Source organism: Rhamphochromis longiceps, linkage group LG5, assembly GCF_057381845.1.
Source record: "Rhamphochromis longiceps isolate RC_006_pf linkage group LG5, R_longiceps_female_GT1.1, whole genome shotgun sequence".
Taxonomy (NCBI): domain Eukaryota; kingdom Metazoa; phylum Chordata; class Actinopteri; order Cichliformes; family Cichlidae; genus Rhamphochromis; species Rhamphochromis longiceps.
In genome coordinates, this window is record NC_140561.1 from 18,327,111 (window position 1) to 18,347,267 (window position 20,157).

General features: G+C 43.6%; 1 protein-coding gene across 4 annotated transcripts in view; it reads left to right on the top strand.

Moving 5' to 3' along the window:
* The window catches only part of srgap2 (SLIT-ROBO Rho GTPase activating protein 2), a 53,928-nt gene that overhangs the window by 12,956 nt on the left and 20,815 nt on the right, over positions 1–20,157 (top strand). The window contains exons 1-2 of one of the 4 annotated variants that reach the window (XM_085406244.1): positions 4,420–4,546; positions 19,155–19,347. In XM_085406244.1, the coding sequence (XP_085262370.1) occupies positions 4,522–4,546; positions 19,155–19,347 (218 nt within the window). In that variant the 5' untranslated portion in view covers positions 4,420–4,521. Of the gene's footprint in view, positions 1–4,419; positions 4,547–18,181; positions 18,324–19,154; positions 19,348–20,157 lie in introns of those variants that run through there. The other 3 variants (XM_085406243.1, XM_085406245.1, XM_085406246.1) reach the window with 3 other exon arrangements.

Consider the following 20,157-nt stretch of genomic DNA (forward strand, 5'->3'; position numbering starts at 1 on the left):
GGCTCTGCTTTGCCGGTAAGGAAACATGGCTGCATGTGAGTAGGAAGCAACCACAAAGGCTAAAGGCTCATTTGCTTTTTCTGCATGACACAGCGGGGGTCGATCTCTCCCACAGTCATCCGACCAATCTGGGAATGTAGCTCTGGTGCCCTCCGGGTTTGGTTAACATGTGTGACGTTTCTATAGCGAAACACTGTATGAGCAAAAAATACTGGAGTCTTAATCTTTGAATTCAGGTGTTTTCAGTCCCAATGACACAGGTGTGTAAAAGCGCCCAGACATGCTGTCTGACTTTACACACAATTGTGAAAGAATGGGCTGTTGCAAAGAGTTCGTTGAATTGGAGCGTTGTTCTGTAATAGGATGCCACTATTGCAACAAGTCACTTCATGAAATTTCCTCCCTCCAGCTGTAAGTGGTGTTACTGCAAAGTGGAAGAGTTCAGGAACCCGTGTATCCCGGGCAAACAAATGTAAACCTTTGACCAGTCAAGTTTTTGAATGTGGTCCAGCGTGGTTCAAACACACCTTCTAGGATGTGCATTGTTTAATCACTCTCCAGCCTTATTTCAGGTACACTCGTGGGGGTGTGGTTGTATTAACACCTCTGATTGCTTACCTTGCAGAATGCATCTATATATTTGTGTTAGTAAGACGTGTCGGTGCTGGTGCCAGGCCTGGAGTGGATGACCCACCCTAAAATGTGGTTTACCTTGAGTACACGTTGTCCTACAGCTGTCAGAGGCTAGAGGCAGAAGCACATATACCATACCTAAGGTCTGATATTTATCTGAATGCAGGAGCTGTAGCTGACTGTCACTGAGCATGGCCAGGGGGCAATACTCTGTGTGTACCTGTAAGAAGAGCTTGCTTATATGTGCTCTTCACGTGTTTAAGTGTGGCTGGCTGTGGGCTGTGGAGTACAGTTGATACAGACAATAATCGCATACACTGATTTGCCATTTGTATTGTTGACTTATGCAACCAGATGCCATTTAACACAAATGCCCTGCAATCATTTGACTGTGTAGCCACAGTCAGTTTTTTATTGATTCTGTGGTAGACGTGTGTTCGTTCAGGCTGGAGTTAGATGCTTTGCATGACGGGGCTTGGGGGAAATGCAGCGTGTTTTGATGTATGGCTATGGGATTTGTTGAAAAACAATTTGTGAACCATTATTTTTTCCAAAACTGATTGTAGTTCATTTCTCACTCTTGTCAGACTAGATGTTATTTATATTTTAGTGCTGCTTTTTTCCCTTTGTAAGTGGTTTAAACAGGGTGTTTTGAAGAATCCCGCATCATACAGTCAGGCGTGTTTTGAAGCTGCAGTGATGCAACTGCAAATTATTAGCCAGAAGAAAAATATCTGGGCCTGGGTCTAATTTAAAGAAAAATAGAAGAACAAACCCCCCAAAACATGCACATAAGTTAAAGCTAGTGACTTTGCCCTATTTTTGTTTATTAAAGGAGAAGTATCCCCTCATGAAGAAAGTTGGAAGCAGCAGAATACTGAGTTAAAGTTTAAAGTGTAGGCGAGAACATGACTTGGATATTTTTAGGGGAAGCAATGACTGTCATATTGTCATTAAACAAGCATCGTAGGTGGTTAAAGTATGATGTGGTGACCCCTTCAGTATGCGCTGCTGTATTCCTCTATTGAGGCCTGTGATTGATAGTGAAGACTTTTTTGCTGGCATCGCTCTCCTTGTGCACCAGGCTCATAGTAGTGTGTAAAGACCATGTGCTGGCCTATCACCGTGGGATACCTCTCTCAGATTACCGCCTTCACCCATCCCCTGACCCTCCCACTGCTGCTTCCTCCCCCTTCACATTCCGACTCAGCCCATGTGCTTCAAACAGAGTGGAAACGGGAACATCCCACCCCTCATACGTGTGCACACACTCATTCCTATTGTGCAGTGGCGCATGCAGGACAGGGGCTGGAGTGGGTCTCCATATAACTTTCCATACAGATAATATACCGTGTGTACTATAATAGAAGTTGTTTTTCACATGTATTACAGCCCTGAACTTGTCTAGACAGCACCTGGTGAAGTTGTACTTGGGAATGCAAACATCTGAATCAATCAGGCTGGATGTTATTGGTCTGCACTGACAGCTCTCTAGTACAAAGAGTGCATCGTGTCTGATTGAGCCCACGTGGGAGTAGAGCAGGTAACTGTCCTGAGAACTCACAGTGTTCACAGGTGTCATGCGTCCTGCCTCCTGACTAAATTCAAATGGAAGCAGTGAGGATCCAGAATACATGTAGAAGCTCTTGTGTTCTACATCTGAGAGATAATGCCTGGACCTGATTCTCTCGAGGTCTGTGATAATGGTTTATGTCTAAGAGACAGAAGTAGGGAGTCAGCCTCTGCTTGGATCTGTGCAAAACTGAAAATTGAGACCAGGAGGTTTAAAAAAAGCTATCCAAAAACCCAAACAAAAAATTCAGTAATGAAAAGCCCTGAAATTCTGGATGACAGAGATTTTGCCAAAGAAAACCTAAAGGCGGGGGGAAGATGAAGGATGTCCTTCAGCACAGAGAACCTTCCCATCAATCACTTCAGCACATTTGTGGCATAGCTGTTTGACACAAGCATGTTCTTGTGACCTCTATCCCTTTTCTCTTCTTCTTTTTCCCTCAGTAACTTGCTTCACCCACATCTCTTTGTTTTCTTTCTGTCTGAGGGCAGTGTTGCGTGGTAAAGGTTGCTGTCCATAACACATATCTACACAGGCATTCTCTGTAATGTAAAGGCTGAAGTGGGAGGCAGGCAAGTGACTCAGTGTGAGTGGGGCTCTTGTCATGTGTCGTTGGTATTCCCTCTAAAGAATGCAGAGGAGAGTTTCCCAGCCTGGAATGGTGGATTCCTTCTTGCTGAGTCTGAGTATGAATGTGGACCAAGAGGAGTCATTATGGTCGCGTCGCTTTGCACATTTATTGTACCGTTAGCTTTATCTTTTCTTTTTTTAAAGATCCTGTCGATAAATTGTGGCATCCCAGAAAGTTTTATGCAGACAGATGTGCATTAGGACTTAAGTGCTGGTTAATTTGGCAATAACTTTTAATAACCTACGTTCAAGAGTTCACTTGAAAATGTGCCACCTAGATTGGCTATTTTGAGTATCCAAACCAACAACAAGTCACAACTGTTACAAGTATTGTATTATACAACTCCAACTGCAAAACAAAAGTTGGGATGTAATGTAAAATGTAATTAAAAACACATTTCCAATAATTTGCAAATCTCTTAAACCTGTATTTTATTCATAAGAGAACAAATAAAACATATCTGACGTCTAAACTGAGACATTTTACTATTCAATGAGAAATATGAGCTCAGTGTACGAGTTTAAAAAAGAGCGTCTTTGAAAGGCAGAAACATGGGCAGACATTCAGAAATCTGTAAAACTGTATCCTTAAAATTGTGGCATAACTTCACAATAATGGTCCTAAGTGTAAAACTGCAAAGACTTTGAATGTGTCATTATCTACAGTACATATTCTCATCAAAAGATAGAACATGAAGAAATCTCTGTGCAAATGGCAAGGCTAAAAATCAAAATCAGACGAATGTGATCTTCGAGCTCTCAGGCTGCACTGCATTAAAAACAGGCGTGAGTGATTGTATCATAGAAATCACTGGAAGACCTCTAAATGGATCTAGTTCATGCAGCCCTGTGTGGCCACTTTCCCATCTGGAAGGGCATTGTCAATGCTGAAAGACTTCTACTGGTTTTAGAGCAACGTACGCTCCCATCCAGGAAAGAGCTTGCATATTTCAGCAAGGTAAACTCGACAGTGTTTCTCACCGTCTGTTCCTGATGCTGTACTTTTTAAAGACAGCTGATAGTTATGTTAAATATACAAAAACTGTAGTTAATGAGCCATGACAGGCAACAGCATGTGGAAATCCAGTAAAACCAAGGAATAACAGGCGGGTACAATTTTTTTTGTGCGGTAAAGCCGCTATTGTATCACCACACAGCACGTTGACACTTACCACCCATTGTTCAGTGCCTTTGTTACCGAAAACAGCCAGGAAGCCTTACAGTATGTGTGAGTCAGGTCCCTGGCTGTATCCCTCTCCATTGTGTCCTGCTTTGCTGGTGATGACAATGATAGCCACTGTCCTCTGATTGAAATACATCGTCAACATAGCTTACATAGCTACATGGTCCATATGCACGCAGTGCAGCTGGCCTCAGCGCAGCTTCTACAGCAGCGAGGCCATTTTGAATTCATGAATTATTTAGTTGTTTCTTGTGCAAGAGGGAGAATGTGTCTGATTTCTAAAAAGGAGGGGGGTTGGAGGGCCTGTGATTCTCTCTTTCTCTCTCTTTTTTTCTTTTTTTGTGAAGGAGTAAGAAAAAGGGAGCTCTCCTCTGTAGTGAGTGAGGGAGGAGTGTGTGCCTGGTATCTGGGAGCTGAAGAGCCAGAACAGCAGGACTCCGTTAGATCAAACAGGCTTCCACTGCGGATAAGAACGAGGACCTGGCAGGGAGACAGAAAAAACATGAGCAGGGAAGGGATAAAGCAAAGTAAGAAGACTGCTCTTTGTAGTATTTCAAGCTAATGAGAACTGCCAAATAATAAACTGTCCTAATGAGCATCTTATTTGCTTTGTGTACCTTGTGGCTTACTCCTAATACTCTGTCTGAGTCTGCTATTGCAAGTTTAGAACAGGTGTTGACCACATTCCTACCTCTGTTCTGCTGCAACCCTTGACCTTTTTGTTTTCCTGACAGCCACAGACTGTCCCTGGGGATCTGCTCCCATCTCTGGAGCCCATCCGGTTGTCAAGCATTAACGTCATGGTATCTTTTCCAGGTGACTCTACGTATATGAGCAGGCATGTTTATGGTACACTGGGAGATTACACTGAAAGTGCTCCTTCTTCTCATCCTTTAACTCATAGTCATCATCAATAATTCAGCTACACTTGCAGGACACAGCTCTGTGTTTTTGGTCTTAACCTTCCCTGTAGGTTCCCCTGTATTTATCTATGGCTTTTTAGACTATTACTGTACACCTATTTTGTTTCTTTCCATCCCCTCTCCCATTCTACTCAGTTTTGTCTTTAGAGTCTTGCTGTCAAGTTTACACCAAAGCTCTCAAATCTCTCACTCTTACTTATATTAGTATCTTATTTTCCCTTCTTCTCTCCCATGGTTTTCTTTTGCTTTTGTTGTGTTTAAAAAAGAAAAAGTCAGGGATTTTATTCCATCCCCTCCCTTCTTTTCCCACCTCTGTGCTTTTCTTTTCTTTTTTTAAAAATCTTGTCAAGGCAGTTTTTTGGGGGCCGGAGAAAAGTCTGTTAAGGGGAGCTAAGAGGAAAGGGTGTGGCCACCCACACTGCGGTACTCTATTGTGTTGCAGTGATTCCACCATGTCCTCTCTCTGATAAACACACATGACATCACGCACAAAATTGAACACACACTCAGTGCAGAGCCACTGACCTCGTGTTCCACTCTCCACTCACTCAAGAGGTATATTCTCTCTTGGTATCAGGGCTGTCCATTCCTGAGCACAGATAGCTTTGTTTTCTGTCATGTGTTTGAAACTCACTAGATAGCAGACTTCCAAAGTGAAAACAACTGGCAGTTTAATCAAAAAATCTGACACTTCCAGAAGTTTATCTCGTCACTGTCTCTCCTCCTCGGGGAAGTCACCGCTCGGGGTCAGCTACCGAGAGGCGATCCTCTGCTCAGCGTCTTGCTTATGCACATTTCAGTGGACGTTTACTTGCTTTTATTGAGGATTCAACACAGACATGAAGTTTAATCATTAAGGCTGTCTTCACACTAATAGCAAGTGTGTGGGTTGGGACATGTTATTGAAGGTACTGAGGGAAAACAGAACTTTGAAGTCCAGTTTTAATCATGCATCCATGAATGTGAAGCCTCATGAGAAGGGACACCACTGCTCAGCAGGTTCTACTTATTTTGACCAGCAGTCCTCATATGTATCAAAGTAGATATAATTTTCTCCTTTGTCTTTTTGGACCTGTAAGTTAGAATAGTCCATAATAAGTGTAAGAGCTTTCAATCCACAGCCTGTCCAGATGGGTAGGTGAAGACTAGCAGACCAGCAACACAACTGGCTCAAGACCTAGCGTAGCAAATTAAGGAAATACAACTAACACAAAGGCTACAGAGACTCATGTTTGTACAATCCCAGAATATTGCATTTGGTCAGTGATCCTAGTTATAGGTTAAGTGCTTATTGGTTAAAAGGATCAAAAACATGAATCACAGTCTACATCACACAGAAATCTACAGAAATCTGCCACTGTGACAGCAAACTACAAGTAGACATGAAGACTTGGACGATAAATGGTTTTTAACCCTGTATCAAGTCTGTGTGATTGATTACTATTAGCATTGAGTGGATGCCATTCCTATATGGGAGCACCAGTGTCTCGGTTTATTTAGGTATCTGACTACAAAGAGTGAAGGATTATGGGTACCAGACGTGCTTTGTGCAGACCGAGTACCAAATAGCCTGATGGGGGTGATGCTCTGTGTGTGAGAGTTCACCACCTGTGGGGACAAGTGCAAAAAATACATCAAGGAACAAAGTAAAAGCATGAGAAGGGCAGACGGTGGGTTTAATGAATACTTTTAATTGATTCTTTTTTCAAATAGTCAATTTTTTTTTAAGTGAAGTAGACTGTTCATCCAGCACGTCTGACTGTGCTGATGTTCTGACATTGAATTAGAGGGTGATATTTGAGATGCTGATTTGAGGTGTTATGAGTATGTGTGAGAAAGTAAAAATAACAGTGTTTTTGTGTGTTTGAGGAGCACAGAGGTTGTGACACGGTGTATTAGCATATCCTCGGGCTTAACCTGCAGTGGCATCCTCCAGGTATCATTTCTCTCAGACTTTATCTGAGAGAATTCTGACAGGTGAGTTATTTCTGAACCGTGTTTTCTTTTTTCTTTTTTTTCTAGGTTTTACTTCAGAGGTACAGTGAAGATTAGCTTAAGGCTTACCTGAGTGTACAGTGAAAACATGCAGCCTGTAACACTAGCCTATACAATGTCTTTGTCCTGAGAGTGAAACGGTATCGGAAGAATCAGGTCTGGAAATTGCCTGAAGTTGCACTTTCTTACTTTATTCACTCAGCAACAGAAAAGAGCTTAAGTTACTGAACTTTAACTGACCCTAATTTGCTCTGCTGCAGGGAGGTTCATTTTTTTTTTTTTTTAGATCTTTATTTGGTAAACCCCCAATCACGAATCTGCCATGTGCAAGAATGTCCTGCTAGGTGTGCAAAAGTCTGCTTTAGTTTGATGCATTTGTGTATGAAAGGATGCTGTATCTTCATTATGAAGAAGTTCAAATGACAACCTGTCCTGTGCTTTTAATGACATTTGGCCAGCTGCAAACTGTTACAGAATATCAAACTTAGAAGGTGTGAAAATAAATTATTTTTATACTGCTGGCCAGGTCAGGAAGTTCTTGCATGGTCTCTTGGTTTTTTTTCTGGTTTTGCATCAGCATACTGCATTAGCATCTCTGTACCTCAAATCCTAAAAATATATGTATAGAGTTCTAACAAGCTTGAGAAGTATTTAGTATGATCACCTTTATTCTTCAACACAGCTTGAACTCTCTTAGGCAGCTTTCTTGTTGTTTCTTTAAGTATTTTAAGTAGGGTTCAGGAATAATTATCCAGACTTGTTGAAGGACATTCAAAGCTCGTGTTTGGATGTTGGCTGCCTTTTGTTCTGTTCTCTGTTGAGATGATCCCACACTGCGGGGAGGCCAGTCCATGACTGATAGTGTTGCATTGGGTGGTTTTTTTACTAGGTATGTTTTTAGGTATGTTGGTAGTGTGTTTTTTCGATCACTGGTATGCTGAAAAATGAAGCTGTTGCCAATCAGATGCTTTCCAGATGTGTTGCATGCTGGATCAGAATTTGACCATATATCTGTGTTTATAATTATGAGTTTTAATTTAACACAATTCATTTTAAGAGCCCCAGCACTGCTGGCTGAAATGGACCCCCAACAGTGACGGGGGCTTTCAGATACTGTTCCTCTGCTGTAGATTGTGTTTTAAGGTCAGCTGCTTTTTCAGTTTCTTCTTTGGTTTTTGTGTTGTTTTGTTTCTCAGGGCAAATTGCACAGCATGCTAAAATGCTAAAAGCTCAGACTATTTTATGCCTCTCAGACTGCTCTCAGACATATTTCTGTTAAAAAAGTGTGAACTAATGGTGTACATTTGTGGCAGCCTGCTAGTAGCAAATGGCTAAAGATACAATTTAAAATTGGTTCTGCGCTGCGTTGTCTGTTATGTGTAGGTACAACACTGGTTCATCGCTTAATTTAGATGATTTTTTTTATGCTTAATGGTTCACAGGTCAATGTTGAGTTGCTGAACTCACGAAAGAGAAACCTTCCTTTAAAAATGGTGAGGACTGGACTGAAGTATTGTGCAAGACCGCTTTTAAAAAGTTACAAGAAAATCTGGCTCCATGGACACAAAATATAAAGAAATGAGACTTAGACTTTTTTATTGTCACTGTGCAGTTTCTTGCACAGTGAAATTGAGGGCTGACTCAGGACTTTTGCACAGTACTGCTTGCAGTCTATGATTATTGTAATCTTGTTTCACTCTCATAGCACTCTCCTAAGCCTGCTGAAATGAATAACCTGACTTCTGTGTTTTCTGTAATCTCATTTGCTGCTTTCCTTGGTAGGTCAAGAAGCCCAAAATATTCATTAAAGGGCTCAGCGCTAATGGAAGAGGGAAAAATGAACAGAGTGTGGACAACTGAACAATGACCTAGCCCCCTTTTACAAAATTATCTGTTTTCATGACATGGGTACTTGGATACACCAAATCTGATAACCCATGATCGGAGCCTCATGGGTCAGTATGTGCGCTTGTGACTCTTCCTGCCGTCCTTCAGTCACTGCCTCAAATAGTTGGTTTTGTCTTCAGGACACTGTGATTCCATCGCACTTGAAGCAGTAACGTTCAGTAAAAATGTATTTAAATACTGTAAAAAAGTGCATTTATTGGCCGTCTGTGAGAAGTCTCTTTTGTAACCCTTCGTTGATGATTGGATAATCCAAACCAGTTGATGCTGCAAGCATCTCATTATGTCTGCACATGAAATAATTATGTTTAAAAAAAAAAGGGGTGTAAATGTGATAGATGGAAGCCAAGTGTCTAAAATGAAAGCTGGTTAATTGCTTTCCCCCAAGTTACCCATCCTAATCGCAGACGTAGGACTGTTGTTGTACATTGATTGCTCGGGGTGTAAGAAAAAGTTGTCCTCACCGTCTACTCTCTCGGTCCGCCCCAAGGAAGAAGAGTAACTGTTTTTTTTTTTTTTTATTGTGAAAATCAGTGGAAAGCCAGTTAAAGCCCGAACAGTGCTGCAGGGAAAAAGAAGAAGAGGAGAAACAAAAAAAAATCCCTGCGAAGTTTTTGTGCCGTTACACAGAACTATGTGTGGTGGTTTGTTGTGCTGAGGTGTGGAGTTGTTGTCTTTGCTGGTAGCCTCCTCTTGGAGCATGGCCCAGTTTCTATCGCTCTCTCTCGCTACTCCCAGTCCCTCTGCAGCAGTTAGACTCATGTCTGATTTCCATAATGTGTAAAAATTGCATGCATGCACACTTGCACACAGCAGAGAAATGACCATTGCACTAGTGGGTTGGAGAGATGTGTAGAGGTAGAGGTAGAGGCAGAAAGGCAGGTGACCGCATTAGCTGCACTGCAGTCTAATTGTGACATACGCTGTTTCCATCCACACAGAGGATGTTTTAATAATACGCGTGTACATATATGTTCTAAATACTTCTATCCCCCAACCAGTGATTACTTTCCTTATCCGTTATTGTTTTAATCGGTAAAATGTAAAGAAAATAGTAGTAAAAACATCACTACATTTTTCCTAGAGTGTCATGTACCATCGGTTTACCAAAATATAAAAAACTAACAGAAAAAAAGAAGAAGCAGATTTTAAAAGCCGGAACAAATTGCATTTCCTTTCTCCACAAACAACACAGGCAGTCAAAATATGCTGTTGTTTTTCTGTTGATAATCGAATTCATTATTAAACCGCTCTTCACAGCCGAGTGGTTGTTCTTCAGGGATTTTTTTTTTATAATGGAAGAATAAAGATTCTTCCAGGAAAAAAATAGAATGCTGCAGAGATTTTTAAGTATATTTCTGCTCCCTTTTCAGCACCACGAGGCATGTGGCATCTTGTTTCATTATATTTAAGAGAAAGCAGACATCTCGGGAGCTGTTGTCTCCTAGACTGATATGTATGTATAAACAGCACCCTACTATCATAAGTTGGATATGTGGTTTAAAACATGGATAGATGGATAAGATTAAAAATATAAAAACAACGTCTATTTGATTTTTGGGGTGAGCTGTCGTTTTATATTAGGACTCATGTAGTTCTGCATTCCTTTATCTTGCGTATGTGCCCCTCCTGTTTCGAAGAGAGCCGCAGCTGAAGGCTGTGGCGATTTGACCTAGAGTCGGATGCGCTGATAGCATCTCATGTTATCATCTGCTGCTCTGGGTTTCATCCTTTGTGTGATGGTGCCCTTTGCTCTTTTTCTCCTGGCCTCCGTGCCTTCCGCCGGCGCTCGGATAAAGATCAGCAGCCATCAGCAGATACGGCCTTTAACTCGTGTGTTGCTGCCCAGCCTCTGCTCTCAGCTCTCACTGCGTCCTATCTTGATCTCTATCATTTTTCCTTCAGCCTTTTTCAACATGCCACTGATTTCTCATGCAGTGTCGCGATAAGACTTTGCTGCATAAGGACATCCATACGAGTCACTCACACGTGTTTAGTATCATGCAGCATTTCCTCGCTGAGAATATGCATGTGTGTTTCCCCTCTCCTGTGCGGCAAATGCTGCCATAGCTCTTTATTAAATGACAGAAAGGTTTCCATTACGCACTGTGTTAGGCTTCAAAGCCCTGATACTCCTCTCGGGGGGGCCTTAACGTGCACATGCCTACACAGCCCTCAAGGTCCCTGTGAATCATTAGTGATGACTGGGCTAATTCTTACTGAGGAGTGAAATAAAGATGAAGATGACTGCACGACTGATGACTGTTTAATCTAGAAGTAAGAAATGATTACATGCTGCCGCTCAATCGCTGGGATTATGACGAGTGTTAACACGCTAATAAAGACGGGGAAGAACCTTTACCCGCCCAGTGATGCTTCCGCACATGAAAGGCATCCTCTTCCCCATCCTTTGCTGTTTGAAACTAGCCTTGGATGATTGTGGTAATGCTTGTTGCTTTAAGAGAGTGTTGCCTGGAAATGTCGAGGCTGATTTAAGTTATTCCACGCACTGTCAGACAAGACCACTTGCACAGACAGACATACACTCAGTGGGCTTCTTCCCATGGTTGTGTTTTGGATTAGTCAAATCTCCTGACTGGCTGCTAAGCTGATTAACATGGGGGGGCGCGTTATGCACTGGCCATTTTGAAACACTGGAAAGGGTGTGGACGCACATGCACACTGGGAGAGCTCAGCTTAATATTGCTGTTGGCTCAGGGTGATATGATATGCGTGCGTGTGGGTTTTTGTCTGATACCTGTCCATACCTCCTCAGACAGATGGCATAGAGCTCTATACTGTAATAGTTTGGATCCCTGTGGAGAGTGTGTGTGTGTGCGTGCGTGCGTGCGTGCGTGCGTGCGTGTGTGTGTGTGTGTGTGTGTGTGTGTGTGTGTGTGTGTGTGTGTGCGTGCGTGCGTGCCTGCCTGCCTGCCAAAGCTGGAGAGTGTATGAGATGGAAACAGAGGGAGAGAGAGACGGAGATGAGGCCTGCTGGAACAGACTGAGGCCCAGATGGCTGTGTCCAACAGAGACAGGAAATAGAGGTGACACCAGGTGGATGGTACCCTTCAGCATGAACAGCATCCACAAACACACATACACACAGAAAGGACACTGAAATTAGCCTTGAGGCCAAGAATTCAAGATGGTCAGTCTCAAATCTTGTGCGTTGCTAAATTATAGGATAACGTGTGATCTCATTTAGTGCCGCTCATCTCGGTTGAACCGAGAAGTTGATCACAGACTCTGGATATCTGATTGCTGATTAGGTTGTCTGTGAAGTCCAGTACCTACACTTCAATAGCATTTTAAACTAAACTGGAAGATAATTGTTATTCGCTTCTTTACCAGAATTGCTTCCCTCCAGTTCCCGCGTGTGTGGGACCTACCCCCTCCCCCAGTGCCGTTCTCGACTGGGTTAGTGGAGCAGGCGGTGCCTGAAAGGGAGCGAAAGAAGCTAGTTAACTTTTGATAAGCAGCCTTTTTTATTATGCGTAGAAACCCCCAGCCCCCAGTCTTTAACCCCACATTCTGTCTGCCACCACACAAATGCTTGTGTGCTGTGCACGCGATGGCTAGAAAGAGATATGGGTGTCAGGAGAGGTAAATGCAAAGAAGTAGAACATACTCCTGGAAAGCATGACTGCAAAAAGAAATAACGATCTGGTAAAAGAATAGACTCTGCAGGAACACTTAGAAACAAGCTGAGCGTTCTTTGGAGCTGAAACCGATAGTTGTAACCAGCTGGTTGACATGGGAGACTGACCCCCTCCAGTAACTTTGCAGACCCCTGACCCTTGACCTGTGCTCTTTGCTCACAGAGTGCAAGGAACCCTGACGGTAGCTTGCATGGCCACAAAAAATGTAATCGATCATAGAAACGTCCTCTGTCTTTCCTACAGTTGCACATAAAGCATCCTACTGTCACGTAAAGGGTTAACGACTTCCTGATCTGACCACAGAGGTGTGGAGCAGTGCCGTGGAATTTACCCCCGCTGAGTACTAAACCCCCTGCAAAAACACCCCCCCTCTTCCTCCCCGTCACCTCTTTTTCATGTTTCTCTCACACTGCCTCCCCCTCTCCCTGCTCCCTCGCAACCACCACCAAAGAGGGCATCATGGACAAAGAGTAACAGTTACCAAGCAAAACTCAGTGGGGAGGGGAAGCGTATCTCCAATATCATGGTATGACTAGTAGTTTTTTCAGAAGTGCTTTTGTCTTATTTTAGCATTCGGTCACTTTGATACTTAAAAGCTCCCATTTGATGTCTAATCTTCTGATGTAGTATATCTGGGTCACTGAGAGAAGCATGCTTTTCCCCCTTTATTGCTGAGAGCTGGATGGGAAAGTTAATATAGGAAACCTAGAAGAAGTCACCGCATCAGCACACACATAATACATCATTTGCCCCCTTTGGGTCTTTTGTAGATCGTATAAATGAAGAGTAAGATTGCCTATTGATTAGTGAGTTTTAGGAGTGCTGATATACAAATCCTGTTAGCGCTCAGCCATGCCTTAGAGGCTGTTTCCTTGCTTCCAGGGTAGAGGCTTTATGAAAAGCACCCTTAGATTTAATATAATGTTAAACATTTTTTTGTAATATTCTACTTTGCTACAGCGAGAGCAGAGGTAGAGTAGGTTGGTGGAGATGAAGAATGAAGAAATCTATTAAGTGTTGCTGGAGATCCAAAATACTTTCTTTACAATTGTGAAATAAATAAGGCCTCTCTGACGGCAGTGTTTAATTATCGCCTGGGTCAGAGTGACGTATCAAAAGAGTCGGCAAGAGGCTCTGTGCAGATGTCAACTCTGCTGTGACACCAGTAAACGTTGATGTTTTATGCCCTTTATTCGTTTATGCCCGACCATAGCCCAGCGTTTATTTCTCTGCCGTCGAACTCGCTGTCGGTCCCTCCTCTCCTCTGCTGAACAGTACATTTGCAGCGGTTTGGCTTCGGGATGGTTTTCCATGTCTACAAGTCGCGAAGCTTGTTAACTTGCCTTCTTAAGACGACACTACTTTTCCTAAAAGTTTTAGGGTCTGGGTGAGAGAGGAAATGCCTCTATAACTTTTAATGTATGCGTGTGTGTGTGTGTGTGTGTGTGTGTGTGTGTGTGTGTGTGTGTGACAGAGAGTGAGACGCAGAGAGAAAGAGTGAGAGTGTGTGTGTTTGTTTTTGGAGGAAATGTCCAGACCCAAGAAAAAGGCATTGGCTGGAATCTTTCCATTCCTGCAATAGCTTTCCCTCCAACACTTACTGTACTGTAACTCTATCCTTTCCTCCCCTCTCCACAAGTGTGTGTACGTACGTGTGTGTGTGTGTGTGTCTGTGTGTGTATATACACTAAAGCAGTATTAGTTTGACATGTCTGGAACTAATAGAGTCCACCCTGCTGAAGAATCTTATTAGGAAATACTACCTGCAACTTGAGGCTTTAGTCTACCTACTCATTCAACGGCCTAAACATCGTGTCTCTGTTTCACTCTCACTCACACACTTTTGACTGCCTTCAACCTGTAAGCCCCTGGCCCATCTTCTCTCCCTCAGTCCATCTTCTCTCTTTGGTTGCCTGGTTCAGGGTTGGTGGGTTATACTGGTGAACTCCACAGCTGCCTGTTTTTCTTCAGGGCCTTTTAGTCTGAGAAAAACACAGCACACACACACATCAGTCCAACCCCTACACTCCCTCTTACACACACGTACACACACATATGCTTCCTGTAGTTGTTTTAGTATAACCCTCCCCTCTCGTGTTGCTCCCTGCTGGTAATAAACTGGTCCAGCTGACTTCCTGTCAACTGTGTCCTGTCTTCCTGTGTGTATGGGATGAATGGTCATATTATTCACACTGACGCAGTGCCCGCCCTCTTACTCACCCTTTACACTACTTTGTGCTTTTTCGTCCCCCTCTCTCTTCTTTTCTCTCTGCTTCTTTCATTCTTGTGAGGACAATGGTATGAGCTCACAGTGGTACAAAACCACTACCACCCCCCTTCTGCTTCCCCTCCTCTTTTATAAGCTTCTCCGTAGCCTGTGCTGCAGTATCAGTCCCCAGAGCAACAAAGACCAGGCCTTACTGCATAAACACAAACGTAGCAAGAAGAATGGGTAATATTGTACTTTGCTGGGAGCTACATCTCCTAATGTTTGACTTGGATTTCTTAGTCCTAGTTAACTGTACTGTGTGAGTGTGTTCTTGTGTTCCTGCTGTGATTACTGATTACCTGGCCCACAGTTTGTAGGCCCAGAGCTTGCAGAGAGATAATCCTGATGTATACAGCCAGGTTTTCTACTCTATATTAACATATTTCTCACCTTGCATTATTTTGCTCCAACAAAATAATGTCACATAAATAATGTCTGCAGAGAAAGGAAATGGGAATTTCCATACTTGAGCACACATAGAACGTGGTTACCAAAAGTAATAGGAGCCGTAAACCAGAACTTTACTGCACCCTGTAAATCAACACAACTGTGTGGACTGTCGTAGTTTGTCATTCCTCTGTTGTCTGTACTCTCTGTCACACTCCTTCTCCAGCCACTTCAAGCCTTGTCTCAAACACTCATCACATACTTGTAAACAGTTGTCGTGCGTGCGTGCGTGCGTGCGTGCGTGCGTGCGTGCGTGCGTGCGTGCGTGTGTGTGTGTGTGTGTGTGTGTGCGCGTGTGTGTGTCTGGAATAATAATATAGTAACGGAGGGGGACAGAACTAGGGCGGGGCTTCCAGGAGCAGGCTTGAAAGCTGCTGTCAAAACAGCTCAAAGTGACAACTTGGACTCAGAGTGTCACATTGCTGTGTGTGTGCGTGAGTGTGTGAGTGTGTGTGCCCATAGCCCAGGGTGTTTTCAGGTATAATGAGTCCTTGTAGCATTATGTGTAGCTTCTGTATGTAGGCCAGTACACAATGGCATCCAGGGCAACCATCACTTTTGTCAGTTACAAAACAAAACGGCGTTAAGCTGGTGGGAAATTTGCTGCAGAAATAACTCTAAGCAAAGGAAATGATGGGGGAAAGCTATGTTTAGCCTTCAGGCTGTGGTTGTCTATGTACTGTGAACTTCAGGTCGATGGTTGTAATGCCTTTTTTTTTCTACTTTAATTTCCTCCTCAGTGGCCATCCACGCATTAATATGCAGCGACACATCTGTCTCAGGTTTGAGTTGAGGCAACACAGACAAGCTGCCTGCACTCTTAGTCCAATGAAGTGCCACCTTACTCAGAGTATTCTGTCTTCATCCATCATCTATTTTTGCCGTCTTCCTTTTTCTATGATGATGTATCATAAGCTCTGATGTACCATAGGGAGACGTGGGTGTAGGTGGAATAATCTAAATGGGAAAAAGACATTGAACTCCTCAGATTTCACTGCTACTTTGTGAGCTCACTAATCTTCCAGGCATATGATTTGCCCTGATATCATTTATACACAACCGTCTAACTTGCCCAAACACACCAACAAGTGGCTGCTATGTCTGGAGAGAGTCAAAGAGATAAATGAATAATAAAGACTGATCCTGAAAAAAGAAAAATGCAGTAGTGTGACTATATTCTATTGGGAGACAAATACACTATGTATGTTAATAGAAACCAAAGAGAGGATTAGCTGCTTCAAAGGTAGCAGTCATCTCTGCCTTTTCCAAACTGATCCTGTTTGTGAGTGTGGCTGGACGGGCGAACAGACTGAAAAGCGTATGGACGAGGCTCGTGCAAACAGAGCCAGACAGCCTTCAGCACTACAGACAGAGGAGGCGGAGGGGAGAGAGGGAAGAAAAACAGGGAGAAGAGCATCAGTAAAGTAGAATCCCAGAGCCTGATTACAAGACCTGCTCTCATCTGCCTGGAAAATGTGACTGGACTGTCTGGAGGGGGTGGAGGCGTCACATTCCAGTTCACATCCCACTTCACATCCCATTTCTTACTTGCTGGGGGATGATAGTCATTGCAGAGGGATGAAACCGAAGGGAAGACCTGTGCTGAATCTATTTGACTTGCTGCCTCTCCTTTTTGTTGTAGCAAACTCCCTTTCACTAAGCAAACGGCTTCTTTTGGTAGTAACGGTATTTATATGGTTAAAGACGGAAATGCATAGTGGTGGCAAATCGAATGAAAAGGCAACCCGCATGTTTTATCCCCTATCAGTCATGCTGACATGATTTGGAACCACTTGACCCTTTGTATTGACACATCTGAGTGATTACTTTAACTACGCGGCATGAGAGGTCAGTGACTGGTATGAAAATGCTCTCACTTACACGTAATGTCTTTTGTGCCCTATGAAGCTGAACACTGATGGGATATTTTCTATAGGCATATTTTACAGTGCCCCCCTCCCCCAATACAGGATGGCTTTATAACCCTGCAGTAGAGTTTCAGGGGCTTGGAGAATGAATATCAAAGCTCAATGAAGCAGTTCTGCTCACATGTGATGAGACTTTATGGTGGATTTTTCCTTTAATTTGTCACCCGTCTGTGCTTTTTACATCCCCTTAAGGAAATTGTGTCGAGCAGCCAGTACCAATAGGGTTTAGTGGGGAGAGCTCATGTAACGCAGCCATATATTTTATAAATGAAGCATGCCGTCAAACTCGCTCTTCATCCTAATGTAAATGTAAGGGGCCTGAGAGGGGTTTCAGGGCTCAGGGCACGGCCTCCCTATTAAATTAATTTCCCCCCCATTAAATCTGCTTTCTAAACATTTGGATCACATGGGACTCACCTGTTGCTTTTTTTTTTTTTTTAATTCCCTCCTGTACATATCCTCCACCCCTCAAGCTGTTTCCAGGCTGATAACCATATGCTTTCTGTCACCTTCTTACGTTCCTTATGGATGGACAGGTTTGTTTTTGTTGGAGGTGTTGTGTGTTGTCGTCGTGGATGGGCTAATTACAAGGTTTTGTGTCACAGCCTTAAGGGGTGGGACATTGACTCACTCTGGATCATTGACAACGGCGTGCGACGAGAAAATTGCACACAAACACGCACGTATGCAGCCGGCGAGACAAAAACACATGTTGTGAAAGCAAATGTTCACACCAGGTCATTAGCACTGACACAGGCTCGGTGTGTGCATTCCTTTGCCACCCTGCCCACAGTGTCTTAAAACTCCCTAACTCTGGTTTTTGAATCAGTAAAGAACAACAGTGGCCGCTGGCTGGTGGCACAGTGTTTAGGTATGTGTTTATGAGACAGAGCGAGAGAGAGAGAGAGAGAAGTGGGAGGAGTGGGGCGCTCACAGACACATTTAGAGATCCCACTTCTCTTTGTGGTAATGAGAAACTGCACTCTCAGCTGTTAAACACAAAGGCAGCATCAACAGTCGTTGCTGGCTGGACAGGCAGCTGACTGCATGACTGCGCGTGTGTGTCTATATGTGTGTGTCTGAGTGTGTGAATATTGTTGAAGGGAATCCATACATCACTGAAGCCAGGATGGAGACCAAAACCATCCGCTTTCTGTACAGCCAGCGTTGTAGAGGTATGACAGCTGTGGTAGATTAGCCATGATGACAATTAGAGAAATGCGTGTGTTGTTTCCTAACTCGTTTAAGGGATGCAGACTGCTCGGCATTGGCAGGAAGCTATGGGAGCGTAGCATTAATCTGTCAGCTGTCAGGACTGATCCAGCTTATCACCTGTGTGTGTGTGTGTGTGTGTGTGTCCTTGGCTGTGCAGAAGTGCTGCTGTGTATGATTTGTGTCTCCTGTTCTGTAGCTGCAATGAGCAGGATTCTCCAGAGAACTTTTTTGCAGCCCGTGATTGAATACGGTTACTGAATGTGCCTGCACTGAGTGCACTCTATTAATTTGAGGGCCAGACTGGAGAGCAGCATGGAGGAGCGAGGAGGGAGGAGGCAGGAGGAAAATGAAAAGTGATAAGCTGGGATAAATGACTGCCTCTGGAGATATGTCTGTGTGGAAGATGATATCTGATCCCGCACTCACAGATGCACACTTATAAATATGATGATGCGCACGCACACGCATGCTTAGCCGTCTGTGCATTGCGGACGGGTGGGAGGGGAATGGAGTTCAGCCAAGCCAACACAGTGCCAGGTGTTTTACTGGAACATCCAGTCATTCAGTCAGCTGTAAAGGGGTTGTTTTAACATCTTACACATCGTTGTGAAATGTGTGTTAATGGTAGTGGTGTATAGCCAACAGCAACATATGAAAAGGCCTTTGATTTTTAGCAAAGACCGATTGCACATTAAACATCGATTCGTGTGTTGATTTCACCTGGCCCATGGCTATGTTAACCAAAAAGCTAACGTCATCTCTGACTCTACTCCTTCCTTTTACCCTTTCAGAGGTCCGTGCTCAGCTGGTGGAGCAGCTCAAGTGTTTGGACCAGCAGTGCGAGCTGAGGGTGCAGCTGCTTCAGGACCTGCAGGACTTCTTTCGAAAGAAGGCAGAAATTGAGATGGACTACAGCCGCAACCTGGAGAAGCTGGGTGAAAGATTCCTCACAAAGACGCGCAGCACCAAGGACCATCTACTCAAGTATGAGAAAATCACACAGACAGCACACGTAGTTTTATTTTGACAGTAAGCCTCAGGTTATGGCTTTTGGTCGCATACGTGTATTTTTAAGTGCCTGGGGCAATTAATATCCTGCCCCTGTAAAAGTCCCTATGTGAGACAAAACTGACCCAGCTTCCATATTTAGCATTTAAAGAAAAAAAAAAAACAGCATTGCTTCAGAGACTGGTGACTTCCTTCCTGATAAATGTGAAATAGCTGCTTGACTTGTAGCTGCGTGCACACTGCATTTTAAGGGCTCCTTTCGACTGTCTTTGTGGTCCTGTGAGTCAGTGTTCGTGTCTGAGGGAGGGAAATGACAACTTTTGCCAGAAATGGTCAGGTGGTGATTTTGTGCTCTGACTATTTTGTAGTGTCTTGCTGTGAGTGGATCATTGCCCAAACCAAGGATTCGCTCTCTCTCTCTCGCTCTCTCTCTCGCTCTCTCTCTCTCTCTTTATGAAACTACATAAGTTGCTCATCGGCATTAGCAGCCTCTGGTGCTCTTGTAGAATTGTCACTTTTTGAGTGGGGAATGATGTAGCAGTCTGCCTCCCTGTAGGGAAGGATTCACTGAACTGCTAGCTATTCATAAACTACACACACACAACATATCCTATTGGATAGTACTGCCTCACTGCATCTCACTTCCATCTTTTACCTTGTGAACAGGAATTTGACCGCCAACTCTGAGGATTGCTAAATGCTGAGATATAATACACAGGTTTATGCTGGCAACAGCCTTTAGATGCAATAGTACATATAATGGGCGATCCCTGCCGTTTAGCTGAA